The sequence below is a fragment of the Enhydra lutris genome, unplaced genomic scaffold (assembly GCF_002288905.1).
Source record: "Enhydra lutris kenyoni isolate GAN:26980312 unplaced genomic scaffold, ASM228890v2 scaffoldscaffold46, whole genome shotgun sequence".
In the NCBI taxonomy this organism is placed as follows: Eukaryota; Metazoa; Chordata; class Mammalia; order Carnivora; family Mustelidae; genus Enhydra; species Enhydra lutris.
In genome coordinates this window covers 8,304,403-8,323,959 of record NW_019154130.1, presented here as the reverse complement: position 1 = coordinate 8,323,959, position 19,557 = coordinate 8,304,403, and the positions used below count along the sequence as shown (strand labels likewise).

Sequence of the window (19,557 nt, the reverse complement as noted above, 5' to 3'; positions counted from 1 at the left end):
AGAATGCATAATCTTTTCAAGTACATACAGAATATTTATGGCCTGGAGAATATTCTAAGGCTAAAAAAAATTCTCAATAAATTTGAAGCGATTCAAGTCATAGAAATTATGTTCTCTGACCACAAGAAAATTAAATTTGTAATTATAACAATTCTGGGGGCACCTGGGTGGCCCAGTTGGTTAAGCATCTGACTCGATCTCAGCTCAGATCAGAAAAAAAATACTTTTCCCAGCTCAGATCATGATCTCAGGGTTGTGAGTTCAAGCCCTGCATTGGGCTCCATACTGGGTGTAGTGCCTACTTAGAGTAAAAAAAAAAAAAAAAAATGTGGGGGGCACCTGGCTGGCTCAGTCATAAGAGCATAGGATTCCTGAACTCAGAGTCATGAGTTCAAGCCCCATTAGTTAAATAGACTTTAGAAAAAATAAATCTGGAAAATATCCAGTTATCAGAAACTAATTACATACTAATAGCCATGAGACAAAGAAGAAATCAAAGTATTTTGAGTTGAATGAAAATACAAAACACCAAAATTCCAGAGATGCAGGTAAAGCAGTTCTTACAAATTTCCCTAATTTATAGCACTAAACACTTGTATGAGAAAAGAAGTCTCAAATGAGTGATCTCAGCTGTGGCCTTAAATTAGAACAAGAAAAAAAGCTCAAAGCAGAAGGTGGCAAATTAATATCAAAATGGAAGGGGGGATGGGGCGCCTGGGTGGCTCAGCAGGGTTAAAGCCTCTGTCTTCAGCTCAGGTCATGATCCCGGGGTTTGGGGATCAAGCCCCGCATCGGGCTCTCTGCTCCGCAAGGAGCCTGCTTCCTCCTCTCTCTGCCTGCTTCTCTGCCTACTTGTGATCTCTGTCAAATAAATAAATAAAATCTTTAAAAAAAAAAAAATGAAAGGAGGGAAAAAGATCAGAATGCAAACCAATGAAATGGAAGCTGAACAACAGTGGAGGAAATCAATGGGACCAAAGTTGATTTTTTGAGATCAATAAAACCGATTAATCTCTAACCTGTGGTTGCCATGCTATAGTTCATATTCTAGCTGCCTGTTTTTGTAAATAAAGTTTCACTGGAAGTCTCACCCATGGGTATTAACCATGGCTGCCTTCACTCTCTAACAGCAGTTGCAATACAGACTGTAAAGGCCTGCAAAGCCTTGAGTATGTACTAGCTGGCCTTTAAGAAAGAAGTTTGAGGGACGCCTGGGTGGCTCAGTTGGTTAAGCAGCTGCCTTCGGCTCAGGTCATGATCCCAGCGTCCTGGGATCGAGTCCCACATCGGGCTCCTTGCTCATCAGGGAGCCTGCTTCTCCCTCTACCTCTGCCTGCCATTCTGTCTGCCTGTGCTTGCTCTCTCTCCCTCTCTCTCTCTGACAAATAAATAAATAAACTCTAAAAAAAAAAAAAAAAAAAAAAAAAAAATTAAAAAAAAATGGGACCAGGGAGGGAGACAAACCGTAAGAGACTCTTAATCTCAGGAAACAAATAGGGAATAGGGTGGTTGGGTTATGGACACTGTTGGGGGAGGGGGTATTATGCTATGGTAAGTGATATGAATTGTGTAAGACTGATGATTCACAGACCTGTACCCCTGAAGCAAATACATATGTAAATAAATAAATAGAAAAAGTTTGGGGATCATTGCTCTAGCCGAACATGTTAGGAAAAGAGAAAAGAAATTACCAGCATCAGGAATGACAGAGGTGAAATAACTACAGATTTTACAGATATTTTTAAAATAAGGTAATATTATGAACACCTTTATGCCAGTAAGTTATTAAAATGGACAAATTCTTTGAAAGACAACACCAAAGTTCACTCAAGAAAAACAGAAAACCTGAGTAGCTCTGTTAAAACTGATAAAGTGTATCATACGTGGGGCACCTGGGTGGCTCAATTAAACATCTGCCTTCAGCTCAGGTTGTGATCCCAGGTCCTGGGATCAAGCCCCGTGTCAGGCTCCCTGCTCAGCGACTCTGCTTATCCCTCTGCCCCTCTCCCCACTGCTCATGCTTGCTCTAATAAATAAAATCTTTAAAAAAAAAAAAAAGTGGGGGCGGGGTAATCATACTTATTTATGGTTGAGTTTTGATAGTTTGTTTTCAAGAAATTGATCTATTTCTCCTAGTCCCTTTTAAGGGCTCCTCTGATTAGGTCAGGCCCATTCAGAATAATCTTACTAACGCACAGTCAACTGATTTGAGACTTTACACCCCCAAAATCTCTTCATGGTTTTGTCATAATACTTAAAAAAAAATCATATTCACAGTCCTGCCCACACACAAAGGGAAGGAAATACATATACATCATGTACATATCTATTACCTGTATGCCACGAACACCACGAGTCAGGAATCTTCATCGCCAACTTAAAATTCTGCCGATCACAAATAAGGAAAAAAATTATTCACTGAAGGGGCACCTGGGTGGCTCAACCAGTTAAGCGTCCAACTCTTGGTTTCATTTGGCTCAGGTTATGATCTCAGGGTTGTGAGATCAAGCCCCAACATCAGGATCTGCACTGGGTGTGCAGCCTGCTTAGGATTCTCACTCTCCTCTCTGTCCCTCCCCCCGACTCTCCCTCTCCAAAAAAACTAAAAATAAAAATTTTATCCACTGCAACATTATTTTTAATCATAATATATTGGAAACAACCTAAACATACATAGGAGAATGGATGAATAAACCACAGTACATTCACACAATGAAGTGACTTTTTTTTCAAGATTTTATTTATTTATTTGACACAAAAGTGAGCACAAGCAAGGGGAGTGGCAGGCAGAGAAAGAGGGAGAAGCAGGCCCCCAGCTGAGCAGGGAGCCCGACATGCGTCTCCATCCCAGGACCCTGGGACCATGCCCCAAGCCAAAGGCAGGCTTCAGACTGAGCCACCAAGGCACCCCCGATGGAGTGATTTTTAAAACGAGGTATAACTGACATATATACAATGAGAGTTACCTTGAGAATATGCTGTTAAGCGAAAAAGCAAAGTTCAAGAGTATTTGTAATATGTTACCTCTAGTGTAAGAGAAAAGAGGAAATAAAATACACGTATTTGGTTCTTTTGACAAAAACAAGTTTAGAGGGCGATAAAAGAATAAAACAGAAACTAACAAGATTGGTTGCCCACAAACAGTAGGTGGAAACGGGAAAGGCTGGAGATGTTGAATGGGAGTAGAAGGTATAAGGGCTAGTAACATTTCTGAGTAAACCTTTTATAGTTTAATGTTGGAACCATACTAATACTTTACATACTGTAAAATACAATAAACAAACCTGGGGAGAAAGGATCCATAAGACAGAATATAAACAAAAACAAATCAAGACAAGTGTATTTCAAATGAATAGTGTAACACATCAAAGCATCAAAGAATGGGAGTAAAGAAAGAACCTAAAATTTTGAACACATTTTCACTATATACCCTCATAATAAAGTCAAAAAGAGTGATAAAAATATTTAGCTTGTTAGTAGATTAAATTTTCTGTAGTGGTAAGATTCAGCAATACCAATAACTACTTTCTTGGTCTTTGAGGACTGAGCAATAAGTAAATATATTGAGAATAACAGGAGCCAGATTTCTCATTGCTGGAGAAGGCAAAGGACAGAATCAGCCCTGTGGTGATGGACTGAAACTGGGACATATTATTATGAACTCATAATACAGTTATAAAATCAAGTATATGCAGGTCTATAACACACATAATACATATATATAAATATACATACACACATTTCGAAGTTGTCTGCTGAGAGGACACAGAAGCAATAACCCCCCACCCCTACAGTAACATCTTGTACATGCCAAGCACCCAGATGATGGTTTCTAACTACTGTTCTGCCCCAAAAGAATCCAGGGTTTCTGGGAGAAAAAAAATTCTAGCCCTGAGGCAGGGAAAATACAAGAGGAACCTGAAATATCTTGTGTCAGAAAGTAAGGATGTATTCGAGAAATAGTTGGCCGTGCCTAAACGAAGACACATGAACCAGCTGGCCAAATCTGGCCATCAAAATAATTATATTTGATCATCAGAATAAATGATAAAGATGAATAATAAAAAATTGAATAAAACAGCCTATTTTTATATATGAATGAATGGGGGAGAAAGAACAGTTCTCCCTTATAGAATACCAACTAAAATGTTGAAGGACTGATGGGAGTTGGAAAATCATCATTTCAATAGTAATAGTTCAGGCAAAGAATCATCATGGATGCTAAAACTAATCAGTGGAGGTTTGATAAGGAACAGCAGTCTCAAAATACCTCCCTCAAAAATAGTAGAAAAGGAAAAACTTTACAGTGGTAAAACCTGCCAGACAGTCTTCTTTACCACGTGATCAAAAATTATCACTGATGAGACAAATTGATAGCACATGGCCACGCATCTAAGGATGCATAGAGGAGACCGTGTAATTTCTGGTATTCCCACAAAAACAGCATAACCTGAATTGTTAAAACAAAAACAGATAAACCCAAATATAAAGAGGTTCTACAAAACAACTGGCCTATAATCCTGAAAAATTTAACATCTTTGAGAACAATTTGAGGAATTATCCCAGATTAGAGGCTAAAAAACATAAGTATATGCAACACGTGCTCTTGCACCAGAGAAAAGTGATTTTTGTCACTGTTGGGTCTTGGTAAAATAGAATAAGGTTTGTAAAGGAAAACAGTATTGTATCAATGTTAACTTCCTGATGATTGCACTGCAATTAAGTTAAAAGAACATCCTCATTCTTAGGAAACACACACTTGAAGCAGTTGTGATTAAGGGGTGCCCGGTCTGCAACTCCCTCTCAAATAATCTGAATTCTGGCAAAAAAAAAAAAAAAAAAAAAGCAATCAACTTTCAGGAGAGAATCTCAAAAGATGGAAAGAGGACAAGAAATTATTTCTTGAGTCTTTTAACTATACTTATTTTAGGAGCATACAATACTTTTTTTTTTTTTTTAAGATTTTATTTATTTGATCACAAGTAGGCAGAGAGGCAGGCAGAGAGAGAGGAGGAAGCAGGCTCCCCACTGAGCAGAGAGCCTGATGTGGGGCTCGATCCCAGGACACTGGGATCATGACCTGAGCTGAAGGCAGAGGCTTTAACCCACTGAGCCACTCAGGCACCCCACTTTTTTTTTTTTGAGAGAGAGCACAAGTGGGGAAGAGGGTCAGAGAAAGAGGGAGAAGCAGACTCTGTAGAGCAGAGAGCCCAATGTGGGGCTCAATTCCAGGACCCTGGGATCATGACCTGAGCCAAAGGCAGACACTTAACAGATTGAGCCACCCAGGCGAGTGACATAAAATACTTTAAAAAATATTTCAGAGGCACCTAGATGGCTCAATCAGTTGAGCAACTGACTTGGTTTTGGCTCAAGTCATGATCTCAGGGTTATGAGATTGAGCCCCAAGTCAGGCTCCATGCTCAGCAGGGGTCTGCTTGAGGTTCTCGCTCCCTCTGCCCCTCCCCTAGTATGTGTATGAAATAAAGAAAGAAAATCTTCTATTTCAAAAAGTGTACCCATTATGAAACATTCAGGAACTATAGATTACTAAAGAAAGTAAAACAAACCAAAAAAATTACTATTTTACTGAACATCTAATCCAACCAAAGGGAAGGAAAACAAGTTTATCTCCATCCCCAAACACTAAAATTATGGGTGACAAGCCCCAAAGCCCTCTCTGCCCCAGAGGATCCTTCCTCACACCTCTAAGTCCCAGGGGGATTTTCAGTCATGCTAGGAGTGGCCCAAGTCTCTCAAGTCTTTTGGGATTCTTTCACCAAAGACAAGAAGGTATTTCTGAGGGACGCCTGGGTGGCTCAGTTGGTTGGACGACTGCTTTCGGCTTGGGTCATGATCCTGAAGTCCCGGGATCGAGTCCCACATCTGGCTCCCGGCTCCACAGGGAGTCTGCTTCTCCCTCTGATCTTCTCCTCGCTCATGCTCTCTCTCACTGCCTCTCTTTCAAATAAATAAATAAAATCTTTAAAAAAAAAAAAAAGGTATTTCTGAGCTGACTGCTAATTTTTATTCAGGTAAAATTTTGACATAAAGCATACCAAAAAACCCTATACTTATATATTCTTTTCTCTGGTCTTACTTTTTCTCATTATGGCCCAGACCTGGATGGGAGTCCTGGCTCTGCCATGAATTACCTGCATAGCCTTCTGCAAATTGCTCCTTTCCACTGATGAAATGAGGCAATTCTTCCCTCTTTTCCCACTGCCACAAGGTTGTCAGGAGAATAACAAATGAGCTCAAAATAACCTAAAGTCCTGTACTAAGGGGTAATGAATAATTCTGCTAAGGCTCAACCACTCTCAGGACCAAGGCTTTTAAATTATCTGCCTTTCTCTGTTCAGTTGGAGGCAGTCCCACCTCCACCCCAAATCCCACCAGAGCTCCAACAACCATCCATTTCCTCAAAATCCAATAGAAAACTGTATCTTGAATGTCTGGCACTAAAAAGAAGCTCATGCTGCAACTACCAGGGTTTCAGGGAGAATGGGGGGCGGGGGAAGCCTAGTCCTGCTCACCTTCCCCCATACTTCGGGGACAATTCCAACTCCAGCCCACTCTGTCTTCTCTAAGGTCTCCAAAGAGTGCAAAGGAGAAGGAACCACAAGACTCAGCTGAACTCCAAGTACAAACTTTATTTCTGTTACAAGTATGTTAATAGTAGTAGTAGTAGTAGTAGTAGTAGTAGTAGTAGTAGTAGTAGTAAAATAAAAAGAGGGGATGGGGGCTCTGATACTTGGTTTTCAGAGCAAGCCATGAACTTAGGCCTCAGTCCTGATCCAAGCAGAGCCCAGCATGGCTCTGGTGGCAACAGGGAGCCCCCAGCCTTCTCCATCAGAAGACAGTAAAGACAAAGGAGCCATGCTCCCCACCAGAAACAGAAGGCAGTAACACCAAATGCCAAAGAAGCAGATTAAAACAAAGACTCTAGGGCACTCACCTCTAGCTCAAATAATCTCCAAAGCCTTGTTCCTAACATATATTGCAACTGGCCGGAACACTTTACCAGAGTGCCTCCATACACACCAGAGGCCCAAATTCTAGAGTGGGGAGGGACAGTACACAGGAAAGGGTACCTAAAAGTTCCCAAACTGAGGCCCCAACAGAGAAGAGAATGGTGAGTACCAGGTTTCCAGAACCCTCTCTCTCCTCTTCCCACCAGGACTACACAGCACCAAGAAGCAGTGGCAATAGTATGTCAAAAGATGGAGCCCTGGTGGGCTGAGAGGCCATAACTCGTATTCCTGCACAGCCAAAAGGCAGTAACTAAAGGTGAAACATTTCTCAACAGCCTCCCTGCTAACCCTCCCCCAAACCCTCAAACTCCCACAGCACAATCTCCAAAGACACAAAATGGCCATAACCTAGAAAAAGTTAAAATCTGTAAAATCTCCCCTGCCCACAGAGCCCAAGAGGTGGGGCCTGAACGGTGGCAAGTGCTGCTGTGCAGAGAAGATGGAACCACTGTGCAGGTTCTCTGAGACACCATTACTCTTCTTCCTCTTCCTCCTCTGCATCCCCAGCTCCTTGTTGCTTGGGGGGTTTTGCCTGTTGAACAAGAGAACACAATCGAAGTAGAAAGGAGGAAGTTAAAAAGCAGTCATCCTCCTTTAGAGCCCTAGAAATGTCAAACTTCTATGGAAACCTCATCCATTGCCTGACACCCACCTCTTCCGACTCCAAGAACCATACCAGTCCCACCCATTTGGGAGTCCTCACTGAGCATCACTGACTGGATCCCCAATTACCTTTGCAGTTCTGTTTCGGCAGTTAGCAGCTGAGGAGGTGACCCGCGAGTTCCTGCCACCTTCACTCCTACCACTGAAAGGGAAGGATTGGAAACTAGTTTCTGAGATTATCGCTGAACGGAAGTCAGAAACTCAGAACAGAAACCACTGGAACCAGACAAAAGCAACTTTCTGCCAGTAGACAAAACAAATGAACAATGAAAAATCCACAGAAAACAAAAGAATGCTTTGGAATCAGGTCACAATACACACAAAGTCCATTTTTCCACTATGTTCTACTGAGCTACTCCCAAGCTCCACTCCTGGGCTACTGCTTCTTACCTTACTCCGTATCTCCCTGAAGGCCCACGAGAGAAGCTGGGTACAAGGTTTTCTGGGTAGAGATTTCGCACTGGGTGAATCACTGGAACATGTCCGCTGGCCACAGCCGCATTATGGCTGTTTCGATTGCGTGCCCGGCCATCCTGGCTGTCTAAGTTGTTGAGCTTCAGTATTCGAGGAGGGCTAGGCTGGCACCCAGGTCTGGGGCCTGATGTGGATGTTGACAGTCGGTTATAAGTTGCTGTCATATTGTTAATGGGTCTATTGGGGGGAAGAGGGTAGGTGGGCCCTTTAGCTGTTTCCTGCTTGATATCATCCATGTAACCAGAAGACAAGTCTCCTGAGAAGAGAAAAAAGCACTAGCTTTAGAGAAAAATCTGCTCTTGCTATTAGTGCTGGATCTGGGGCAGAAATAATAAGATTCAGGGTAAAAGACTACCTTACTGTTGAAACCCACAACTCCAGGACAAGGTTAGGAACACCTTGTCCAAATTTATTACCTGAGTCCTCATATATAGTCTCCTAAGTATTGAACAACGATGTGCCAGCAGATCTCGAAAAATAATTTCTAATTGGCTTTGTAGTGGTTAGGTTTCAAAAACAGCTTACCTGCCTATTCGTGAGGCTTCTAAATAATATTACTAATAAATTTGAGTACCCTAAACATAGTTCAACTAGAAGCAGGGACCCAGGGCAGACATAGTAAGGTCTGAAAATTACCTCCAAATTATGCACTGACTGCACAGACAAGAGACCTGCAGCTGAATAAGCACTGACAAGCATGTCTCATGGCTGTCCCCAAAGCCATTATCCTATAATACACTCCAGACAGTTTAGTCTAACATGGGACCACAAGTAGCCTCAAAAGTGTCCCCAGTGAGATCCTACTGTGCTTGGTAATTCAGAATTCAGGTAACCCCCAAGTTAGAGTAGCAGATGAGAAGTGGTAAGCAGGCCTGAGCCAGCAGCAGACCTGTGGCCTTGGCTCAGCCCTGGCTAATACCCTGGTGTCTGACACGCCTCTTGGGCAGCTCTGGTGAAGTCTCTGGAGGCTGGAAATCCTGTCTAGGAATCCCCTCTGTCAGATGGTTGTTTGCTGTGGCTGGGCGTTGGTCACACTGGTCCTAACAAGAAAAACGAGAATTAGTTCCTTAGGATTGAGTTAGTCCTATGAATAACTATGCAAGGGAGCAGCTGGAGGAAAGGAAGGAACAGCAGGCTGGATAAACAGACCTTATGGGGAGAGGGAGGAGACAGACATGACTTTGACGACCACTGTCAGGAAGGGCCTGGGTCTAAGAGGAAACACATATGGAATGGCACAGTCATTCCCGTTAGTGCCTAAGCCACTGAAAGAAGCACTCTGACTGTGCCAGGAAGAAGGAAGGGCTGGTTAAGAACCCAGAAAAGGATGTCAATACTTTAATAACAGCATTTGCATGGTTGCTAATTTCATAGTCTACCCTCAGAGATAATAAGCAGTTACTTGTCTACTGCTTGATCCAAAAGCAGAATTCTGACAGAAATGAAATGTGTGATGTTCTAGCAAGAAGTATATGGGATCAACTACAGAAAAGACCCTGAACATACCCTCAGTATTAGCTCCTCATAATAAACAAGACTAGGCAGAAAATTTATTTTTTTACCAACAGGTTGGAATCCTAGACTGCAAAGCTAAAAAAGAACTTCAGACTGTCTAATCTAACTCCTTCATTTACGGATATCCCCAGTGAGGGGACAGGACCTGTCTGTAAAGGTAAAGCCAGAACCAGACTTCTAGGTATCCTGGAATGCAGGACTCAAATGCCACCAGAACAGGAAGAACCTGCCTGGTCAAAGATAAAATGTTTGTCAGTGACCTCGGGGAAACTCATCAAAATCCTTTTGGCATGGGGTGTCTGGGTGGCTCAGTCAGTTAAGAGTCTAACTTTTGGTTTTGGCTCAGGTCATAATCTCAGGGTTGTGAGATCGAGCCCTAATTCAGGCTCGACATGGAGGGTGGAACCTGCTTAAGATTCTCTTTCCGCTCCTCCTCCCCTCCCCTCCCACACATGCTCTCCCACCCTCTAAAATGATAAAAATAAAAATAAAAACAAGTCCCTTTGCCAGGTCCTGGATACCTTCTTAAATGGAGTCCTGGCTGCTTGGTCCTCAGCTAATGACATTACAGTTCACAGAGGTAGAGAAAGCCTAAAAGCCTGAAGCAGTATACACCTCAGTCCACAAAACAGGGCATGACTAGTAGCCAGGTCAGGTATGCATGAAACTTAAAAGCTGAAGAAGCATTCTCAGTTCTGAAAGCCTTAGGTTCATTCAGAGGATCTGCATGGAATGAAGCCGACTGGTCCTCTGCGGACTCTTACCTGGTGATGGAAAAGCACTTCCTCCTCCAGCTGTACCCCACAGAATTCACATGGGATGATGATGCTATCCTCCACAGGGGGTGAATTGCTCAGGCCCATCAAAGAGTCTAACTGGTTACTTGCAGCCTGCTGCAAAAACTTTTGGAAGATGACATCAGGGTCCTCCACGCCTTTGGGGGAAGTGCTGCCCACACTAAGTGGAGGTAAGGCACAGGAAGGATTACAGCTTGTCTGTCTCAAAAAAAAAAAAAAAAAAGTTAAAAAAAAAAAAAAAGAGGCAGGCGTTAAGGAAAACACTACATTCCCAAACACTGTCTAAAAGTCACAAATGTTAATAATCCTTAATGGGGAGAGAGACTATAAAGGGTTAGGGCAAACAGAACACTTTACTTTTATTTTAAACACTTTTAAATTTTTTTTCCTGTGTTCATGTGATTATGATTTCTTTTTTTAAGGATTTTATTTTTAAGTAATCTCACCCAACATAGGGATGGAACTTAGTACCCTGAGATCAAGAGTCACATGCTCTACCAACTAAGCCAGACAGGAGTCCCTGTGATTATTCTTCTTAAATTGAGAAGATTCAAATTCTTCCCATAGCCATTAAGTAAAAGGAGGCTGTTATCCCTATTAATAGGTTTTCTTATGCTGTTCCAAAACCAAAAACGTAGATATATTCAAATACTATATTATTCCACTTAGGGGGGAATGTATGTTCCACCCAGAGCACAGGGATTATTTAATAGTTATGGAAATGCCACACGAGGCCAAACCAAACCAGAGAGCAACAGAGTTGAGGGGGAAAAGTGGTTCCCTCCACCAGGTAATCTTCAAACACGAAGGCTATTCTCTTATTCCTAAATGCCTCGAGAACTTTCAATCATTCAAAAAGCATAGGACACCTTTCATATACCATGTACTAAGAGATTCAATAGCTAGGAAAACAGAACCTTCTCAAGGAACTCAGCCTGATGGTGCAGACCAACAGGGGATCAGGAGACCACACCATGGAGTGATAGGCTAAAAGAAGTGGGCACAGGACTTTTGAGAAGGACACAAGTGGGACCTCTGACCTTGTCTTCAGAAGATCCCTTAGGATGGTTTCCTGAAAGTCATGTCAGAACCAAGTCTACAAGTAAGGGTCTGTGTTGTAGGGTGTTAAGGAAGCAGGGGTGGATGGCCACACATCTTGTAGGCAGAAAAAGTAAACTGCAAAAAAGATCCTTAACCCTTCCAGGGAACTGCAAGAACTTCAGTACATCCCCGATAAATCAAAATGGGGCATGAGAGGACACCAGAATAAGCTGGTCAGTGGGGATGTACACTAGTCACCATAGTATGGGGAGAACAAGGGGGCCTGCTGGAATGAACATTACTTTTTTACAAGATGGAACAAGGCTGAGTTCTCATACCCTTAGGTCACACCATGGTAAGAAACATAGTTGCTACCTCCTGCCACAGGTGTATTAAAATAGTGGCTCAGGGGCGCCTGGGTGGCTCAGTGGGTTAGGCCTCTGCCTTCGGCTTGGGTCGTGATCTCAGGGTCCTGGGATCGAGTCCCGCATCGGGCTCTCTGCTCAGCGGGGAGCCTGCTTCTCCCTCTCTCTCTCTCTCTGCCTGCCTCTCTGCCTACTTGTGATCTCTCTCTGTCAAATAAATAAATAAATTCTTTAAAAAAAAATAAAAAAAATAAAAAATAAAAAAAAAATAAAATAGTGGCTCAAAAACTCATGTGGCCTACAGCACCAACTAGTGCCTGCACACATTCCTCACATAATTAAACACACCTGATGGTCAATCAGCAGTTCCTCTGGGTAGAGCTCCTCACAAAATTCACAAGGCAACATGGTCTGGTCAGCTGCACCTAGGTATCAGGCCATACAGTCAGACTCAATGAACAAAAACAAACTTGATTTAATCTTTTATATAAAACCTTACAAGTGGGATAAAAGTCACACTTCCTTTGACTTTTCTTAGATGTAGCAACTTGTGGGACTGCAAAAAGGAGCCTTCTAAGAAACTCTAAGGAAAACTTCCAGTATGAAAAAAGAAATTTACATGTCACCATTTCCTGAGCAAAGTAAAGTAGTAGCTTAACCGCTACCCTAATTAAGGAAGAATGTAAATGTGTACTAATCTCAGGCACTAATCTAAAAACTTCTGTACATTATTTCCATCCTCAGAGAAAACTTAAGAGAACCTCCATTACCCTCATTTTATAGATCAAGAAGTTGAGGCTCACTTAGGACTGGTAGACAGATATCCTTAAAAACTCTCCCAATACAGAATACCAAGAAAGACACAAAACAAAAGTAATATATGAGAGCAAATAAATTAAGAGTAGTTTTAAATCCAGGATTCCCCAAAGAGCCGCCTCAGTAAGACCGCTAAACAACTGGAGGGTAAACAATGAGAAGAGTTAAGAAAACTCGCCTACCTAGGTCTTCACTCTGGGTAGGAGGAAAAAGTCGTTACCGTGGAAGAGTAGCTAGAGTTTGACCTTTACACGGGTTTGAGTCTAGAACTTACATTTTTACATAAGTTCTAATTTTTTATATAAATTCATGTTTATAATTTTTAAAAGTCCAAGCCAACCAAAAATTCAATTTAAAATTATCCCAGGGGCACCTGGGTGGTGCAGTACAGTCTGCTGGGTGTCCGACTCTTGGTTTCAGCTCAGGTCGTACACGATCTGAGGGTTGCGAATGATCTCAGGGTCATGAAATGGAGCCTATATCAGGCTCAGTACTCAGCACAGTGTCTGCTTAAGATTCTTCCCTCTCTGCCCCCTCTGCCATATCCCTACCTGCCCCCACCAACCGGCTCACTTAAATCTTTTAAAAACTAAGAAAATAAAATTATCCCAGTCAGGAGTGTCCCTACATACCTACCAGAAGCATACACATATATATATATATCTCTATATATAGAGAGATATATATATATACACATATATATCTATGTGTATATATATATATCTCTCTCTCTCTATATATATACACACACACACACACACTCTAAGGAACACATCAGAAGTTTAATGTTAAAACACACACAGAGTGGGTAGTAGGATTTGGGTGTCCAACTCTTGGTTTTGGCTCAGGTCATGATCTCTTAGGTCATGAGATCAAGACCTGCATTAGGCTCTCAGCTCAGCAAAGAGCTTGGGAGTCAGTCTCTCTCCCCACCCCTTTCAGCCCCTCCCCGCCACTTACATGCGCTCTAAAATAAATGTTAAAAAATATATATTAAAAACAGGGGCACCTGAGTGGTTTAGTCGGATAAGCATCTGCCTTCAGCTCAGGTCATGATCTCAGGGTCGTAGAATCGAGCCCTATATCAGGCTCCTTGCTCAGCGGGGAGTCTGCTTCTCCCTCTTCCTCTCCCCCTCTTCCCTCCTTGTGCTCACAGGCACCTTCCCTCTCAAATAAAATCTTTAAGAAAAAAAGTTGAAAACAAAATAAAACAATAAAAACCCACATATGCAGGAAGCAGCAAGCCACCATAACAGTCAGCAGAAACCAAACAGCAAAAAAGATTTTAGATATATTTCCATACACTACAGAAAAATAAGTATATCTAAAATCTTTAAAGACATGTTTAAAAAGGAATTGGAATGGGCCCACCCGATTTAAAAAAAAAAAAAAAAAAAAAGCCTTTTGTAAGATCAGGTCATGATCCCAAGGTCCTGGGATCGAGTCCCACATTGGGCTCCTTGCTCAGCAGGGAGCCTGCTTCTCCCTCTGCCTGCTGCTCCCCCTGCTTGTGCATGCTCTCTGACAAATAAATAAAACCTTTAAAAAAAAAAAAAAAGATATGAGATAAGAGAGTGCACGTAAGTACATGAGCATGGGCAGAGGGAGAGACTCTTCAGGCAGACTTCCTCCTGAGCATGGAGCCCACACAGGGCTCAATTTCATGACCCATGAGATCATGACCTGAGCCAAAACCAACAGTCAGTCGCTCAACCAACTCAGCTACCCAGGCACTCCTATAAAGGATTATTTAAGGGGTGCCTGGGTAGCTCAGCTGGTTAAAGCATCTGCCTTCAGCTCAGGTCATGATCTCAGGGTCTTGGGATCAAGCCCCAAATCGGGCTCCCTGCTCATCGAGGAGTCCACTTCTCCCTCTCCCTCTGCCCTCCCCCTACTCATGTTCTCTCTTTCAAATAAATAAATAAAATCTTGGAAAAAAAAAAAAAAAAAGATTTAAAACATGATGAGGCACACTGAGGAAAAAAAAAACCAATCAAATAGAACTACAATAAATGAAAACTTAATAATCACTGAAGTGAAAACCTCAATGGATACATTGAACAATAAATTAGAAAATGATACTTCAATTACCCAAAATTTGCCCCAGAGGAAAAAGCAATGGAAAATATAAGAAACAGAGGATAAAGCAAAATCTAACATATATAGGAGAAGCCTGGGTGGCTGGCTCAGTTGTTAAGTGTTAGACTCTTGATTTTGGCTCAGGTCCTAATCTCAAGGTTGTGAGATCAAGTCCTGCATCAGGCTCGGTGCTCACTAGGGAGTCTGAGATTCTCTCTCTCCCTCTACTCCTCCAGCCCACCCCCCCCACCCGCCACCAGTTGCACTTACACCCACTCACACTCTCTCAAATAAACAAACAAAATCTTTAAAAACAAAAAAACTACAAAGGATGCAAGACAGGGGCACCTGGGTGGCTCAGTTGGTTAGGCATCTGCCTTCAGCTCAGGTCAGGATCTCAGGGTCCTGGGATTGAGCCCTATTCTGGGATCCCTACTCAGAGGGGAGTCAGCTGCTCTCTCTCTCTCTGCCCCTCCCTCCATGCCCCCCCCCAACCAGCTCATTCTCTCAAATAAATTTTTTTTTTTTCAAAGACTTTATTTGACAGAGATCACAAGTAGGCAGAGAGGCAGGCAGAGAGAGATGGGGAAGCAGGCTCCCTACCAAGCAGAGAGCCTGATGTGGGGCTCAATCCCAGGACCCTGGGACCATGACCCGAGCCGAGGGCAGAGGATTTAACCCACTGAGCCACCCAGGCGCCCTGCAAATAAAATCTTAAAGGAAAAATTAAAAAAGGAAAAGATGCGATAAAGAAATAATGATGACAATTTTCTATATAGACGAAAAATACTAAATTTACAAATCAGTAAAGCCAGCAAATCCCAAGAAATTTAAAGCCAGAGAAATCACAGGGAAACTGCAGAAGCTCAAAGACAAAGATCTTAAAATCAGCCAAAGGGAAAAGACAAAGTACCTATAGAGAAATAACAACACTAACAGAGGACATCTCTATAGCCAAAAATCAGAGTATCTTCAAAGAACTAAGAAAAAATAATTGCCAATCTTGACCTGTGTGACAGAGAAACTACCACATAAGAAAAAGTAAGATTTTCAGACTAAAAGAGAGAATTTACAATCAACAGAACTTCCAAAGAATATACCTTAGGGAGAACTTTATCCTAGAAAGAAGTTCTGGGAAACAAGGAAGAATGGGTGAGCAAAGAAAACAGTAAACACATAATAAAACAAATACAATGAGTATATAAAAGAAGAAATACCTCTACCATGGTGCTAAAAAAACAAGTGAGAACACTAACTTACCACATTAGTAGTTTAAGTCATAAAGGAAAGATGCTAATTCTAAAGTCCCAGTATTAAGTATGATAAGGTTAATTTTTCTTTGTTAAATTATATAAAGATGTTGAAATTTCTAGGGCAACCATCACAAGAATAGGGACAGAGAATATAAATTCCAAACCAGTAAAGAGGAAAAATGGAATGAAACAAGCAAACCAAAGTTAATAAAACAATCCAAGGTATGATCAAGAAAGGAGAAAATAAAGGAAACTACACTGAACCCAGTCTTCACCTGTCACTACTATGCTACTGCATTTTACTTTCTTTAGTATCATGAAAGTCAAGTCTGAAAGGGCGATAAGGAGACTCACATTAAAAGACTTTGGAAATGCTTTCTTTGGGGCTAGTGCATTTTCCAAAGGGAAAGAAGCAGGAACTATTAGGTAAAAAACAGATCCAAGGTAATAAAGGGGAGAATCCGCCTACCAACATTCCATAAAGGGTTACCAACCTAGACATAAAAGAATTCAAAGCCTAATATTACGTTGACAAGCCTTGTTCTGCTCTCCAAAATGCAGGAAGTCTAATAAACCAGCTTTTAAACAATCTCTTATTACATATTCACATCCTTTACTGTCCAAAAAAATATAAGGCTACCTAATTACCTGCTGAAGTGGTAACCTCTGGGGAGAACCAGGAGACTTATCAGTGGGTGAGGAAGAGACTTTTGCTTTCTTTTACTCTTTTACAATCTTAATTTTATGATTTTTACCTCTTTTTTCTTTAATAAATTTATTTGGATATAACTTACATACCATATAATTCACCTATTTAATTTGTACACCATCATTTTTATTACAGATGCAAACTTTTTCTTTTTAAGATTTATTTATTTGAGAGTGAGCAAGAGAACACAAGCACGGGGAGCAGCAGAGGGAAAGGGAGAAGCTGAGCAGGGAGTGTGGCATGGGGCTCAATCCCAGGACCCCGGGACCATGACCCAAGCCAAAGGCAGACACTTAACCAACTGAGCCACCCAGGGGCCCCGCAAATTGTTTTTAAATATCCTCTACTCAGGGTGCCTGGGTGGCTCAGTGGGTTAAGCCTCTGCCTTTGGCTCAGGTCATCATCAGGGTCCTGACCTCAGGGTCCCGGGATCGAGTCCCGTATAGGGCACTCTGCTCAGCAGGGGGCCTGTTTCCCCCTCCCGCTCTGTCTGCCTCTCTGCCTGCCTCTCTGCCTACTTGTGATCTTTCTGTCAAACAGATAAATAAAATCTTAAAAAATAAATAAATATCCTCTACTCAAAGGGATGGAAAGTACAGCTCAGGAAATATACTTAGTAACACTGCAATACACTTATTGTGGTAAGCATTTCATAATGTATATAATTGTTGCATCACTATACTGTACACCTGAAACAAATTTAATGTCAACTATATTTCAACTTTAAAAAAAAAAAAAAAACAAAAAAAAAAACAGGGCGCCTGGGTAGCTCAATGGGTTAAGGCCTCTGCCTTCGGCTCAGGTCACGGTCGCTGGGTCCTGGTCCTGAGGTCCTGGGATCAAGCCCCGCATCTTGATCTCTCTCTCTCTCTCTCTCTCTCTCTCTCTCTCTGCCTGCCTCTCTGCCTACCTGTGATCTCTGTCAAATAAATAAATAATAAAAATTTAAAAATAAAATAAATTAATTTTTTTTAAAAAACCCTCTACAATACAAAAAGCATTTTCTTAAGAAAATATAGCCTAAAATAGTGTTTTTTGAACCAATAGGGACATAATCCTCTCAGGAGACACAGACTAACTCTTTATTCATTCTTTGAATTAACGTGTTAACCAGCTACAGTCTAGAGTAGATTATAGAAACAAAACATTTGGAGCACCTGACTAGCTCAGCGGGTTAAGCAAACTGACTCTTGGCTTCGGCTCAGGTCATGATCTCAAGGTTGTGAGATAGAGTCCCTCATCAGGCTCTGTGCTAGGTGGGACCTGCTTAAGATTCTCTCCTTCTCCATCTGTCCCTCCCACACCACTCTCAAAAACAAAAACATTTTACATGTATACTTACTATTTTTCACATTAATATAACTTATAATTAAGAAAATACATTTTTAAAAGATTTTATTTGACAAAGAGAGATCACAAGAAGGCAGAGAGGCAGGCAGAGAGAAAGGGGGAAGCAGGCTCCCTGCTGAGCAGAGAGTCCAAAGCTGGGCTCAATCCCAGGACCCTGAGATCATGACCTGAGCCAAAGGCAGAGGCTTAACCCACTGAGCCACCCAGGCGCCCCAGAAAACACATTTTTAAAAAGGCATCCAAATTTCTATTAACACTATCATTTACCTCTTTTAAGCAAGCTGTGTAACACTCTTACCATTTACCTCTTTTTTTTTAAGATTTATTTATTTATTTGACAGACAGAAATCACAAGGAGGCAGAGAGGCAGGCAGAGAGAGAGGAGGAAGCAGCTCCCTGCCAAGCAGAGAGCCCAATGCGGGGCTCGATCCCAGGACCCTGGGATCATGACCCGAGCAGAAGGCAGAGGCTTTAACCCACTGAGCCACCCAGGCGCCCCACCATTTACCTCTTTTAACAAGAACCAATTCTATTTTATCTAATTCAATAAAACATTAAGAGTTATCCTACTGTTTTTGCAGCCATTTTTTTTCACTTAATGACATGAAAACTCATAGCAGGGAGCCTGGGTGGCTCCGTCAGTGACACATCTGTCTTTGGCTTGGGTCATGATCCCAGGGTCCTGGTATCAAGGCTCACATCAGGCTCCCTGCTCCTCAGAGAGTCTGCCTCTCCCTCTTTCTCTGCCCCTCCCTACTGCACGTGCCTTGCTCTCTCTCAAATAAACAAAATCCAAAGAAAGACTGACTCATAGCTGACAGCTGCTTAAGTTTAGGTCCCCAAAACCTCTTACAACTACAGTATTTTATTTTTAAAAAGGGTGGGGGTCGCCTGGGTGGTTCAGTGGGTTAAGTCTCTGCCTTTGGCTCAGGTCATGATCCCGGGGTCCTGGGATCGAGCCCCGCACCGGGCTCTCTGCTCAGCAGGGAGCCTGCTTCCCCCTCTGTCTCTGCCTACTTGTGACCTCTGTCTGTCAAATAAATAAATAAAATCTTTATAAAAAATAAAATAATAAAAAGATTTTATTTATTTATTAGAGAGAGAGAAGAGAGAGAGAAAGGGAGCATGAGCTAGGGTGGGGGAGAGGCAGAGGGAGAAGCAGGTTCCCCACTGAGCAGGAGTAAGTCCTAATCCCAGGACCCTGAGATTATGACCTGAGCTGAAGGCAGACACTTAACTGAGCCACCCAGGTGCCCTTCCAGCATTTTAAATATGCAGGACATGCATCCCTCAAATATACTGTTCTCCAGACAAGAGACTCAAAGGGGTGGTTCACCAAACACAATCCAACTTCTATCTTTAAAAACCTAGTTTTAGGGGCACCTGGGTGGCTCAGTGGGTTAAAGCCTCTGCCTTCGGCTCAGGTCATGATCTCAGGGTCCTGGGATCGAGCCCCACACG

At 42.1% G+C, this 19,557-nt stretch overlaps 1 protein-coding gene across 1 annotated transcript in view; it reads right to left on the bottom strand.

The window, feature by feature from the left end:
• Positions 1-6,633: 6,633 nt before the first annotated feature.
• Positions 6,634-19,557, bottom strand: part of LOC111156479 (TRAF-type zinc finger domain containing 1) — a 29,519-nt gene continuing 16,595 nt past the window's right edge. Inside the window, exons 7-12 of the mRNA XM_022517406.1 lie at positions 12,238-12,314; positions 10,451-10,681; positions 9,091-9,211; positions 8,088-8,427; positions 7,767-7,839; positions 6,634-7,566 (exon numbers count right to left, since the gene is read on the bottom strand). Of these exons, the coding sequence (XP_022373114.1) occupies positions 7,507-7,566; positions 7,767-7,839; positions 8,088-8,427; positions 9,091-9,211; positions 10,451-10,681; positions 12,238-12,314 (902 nt within the window). The 3' untranslated portion in view covers positions 6,634-7,506. The remainder of the gene's footprint in view (positions 7,567-7,766; positions 7,840-8,087; positions 8,428-9,090; positions 9,212-10,450; positions 10,682-12,237; positions 12,315-19,557) is intronic.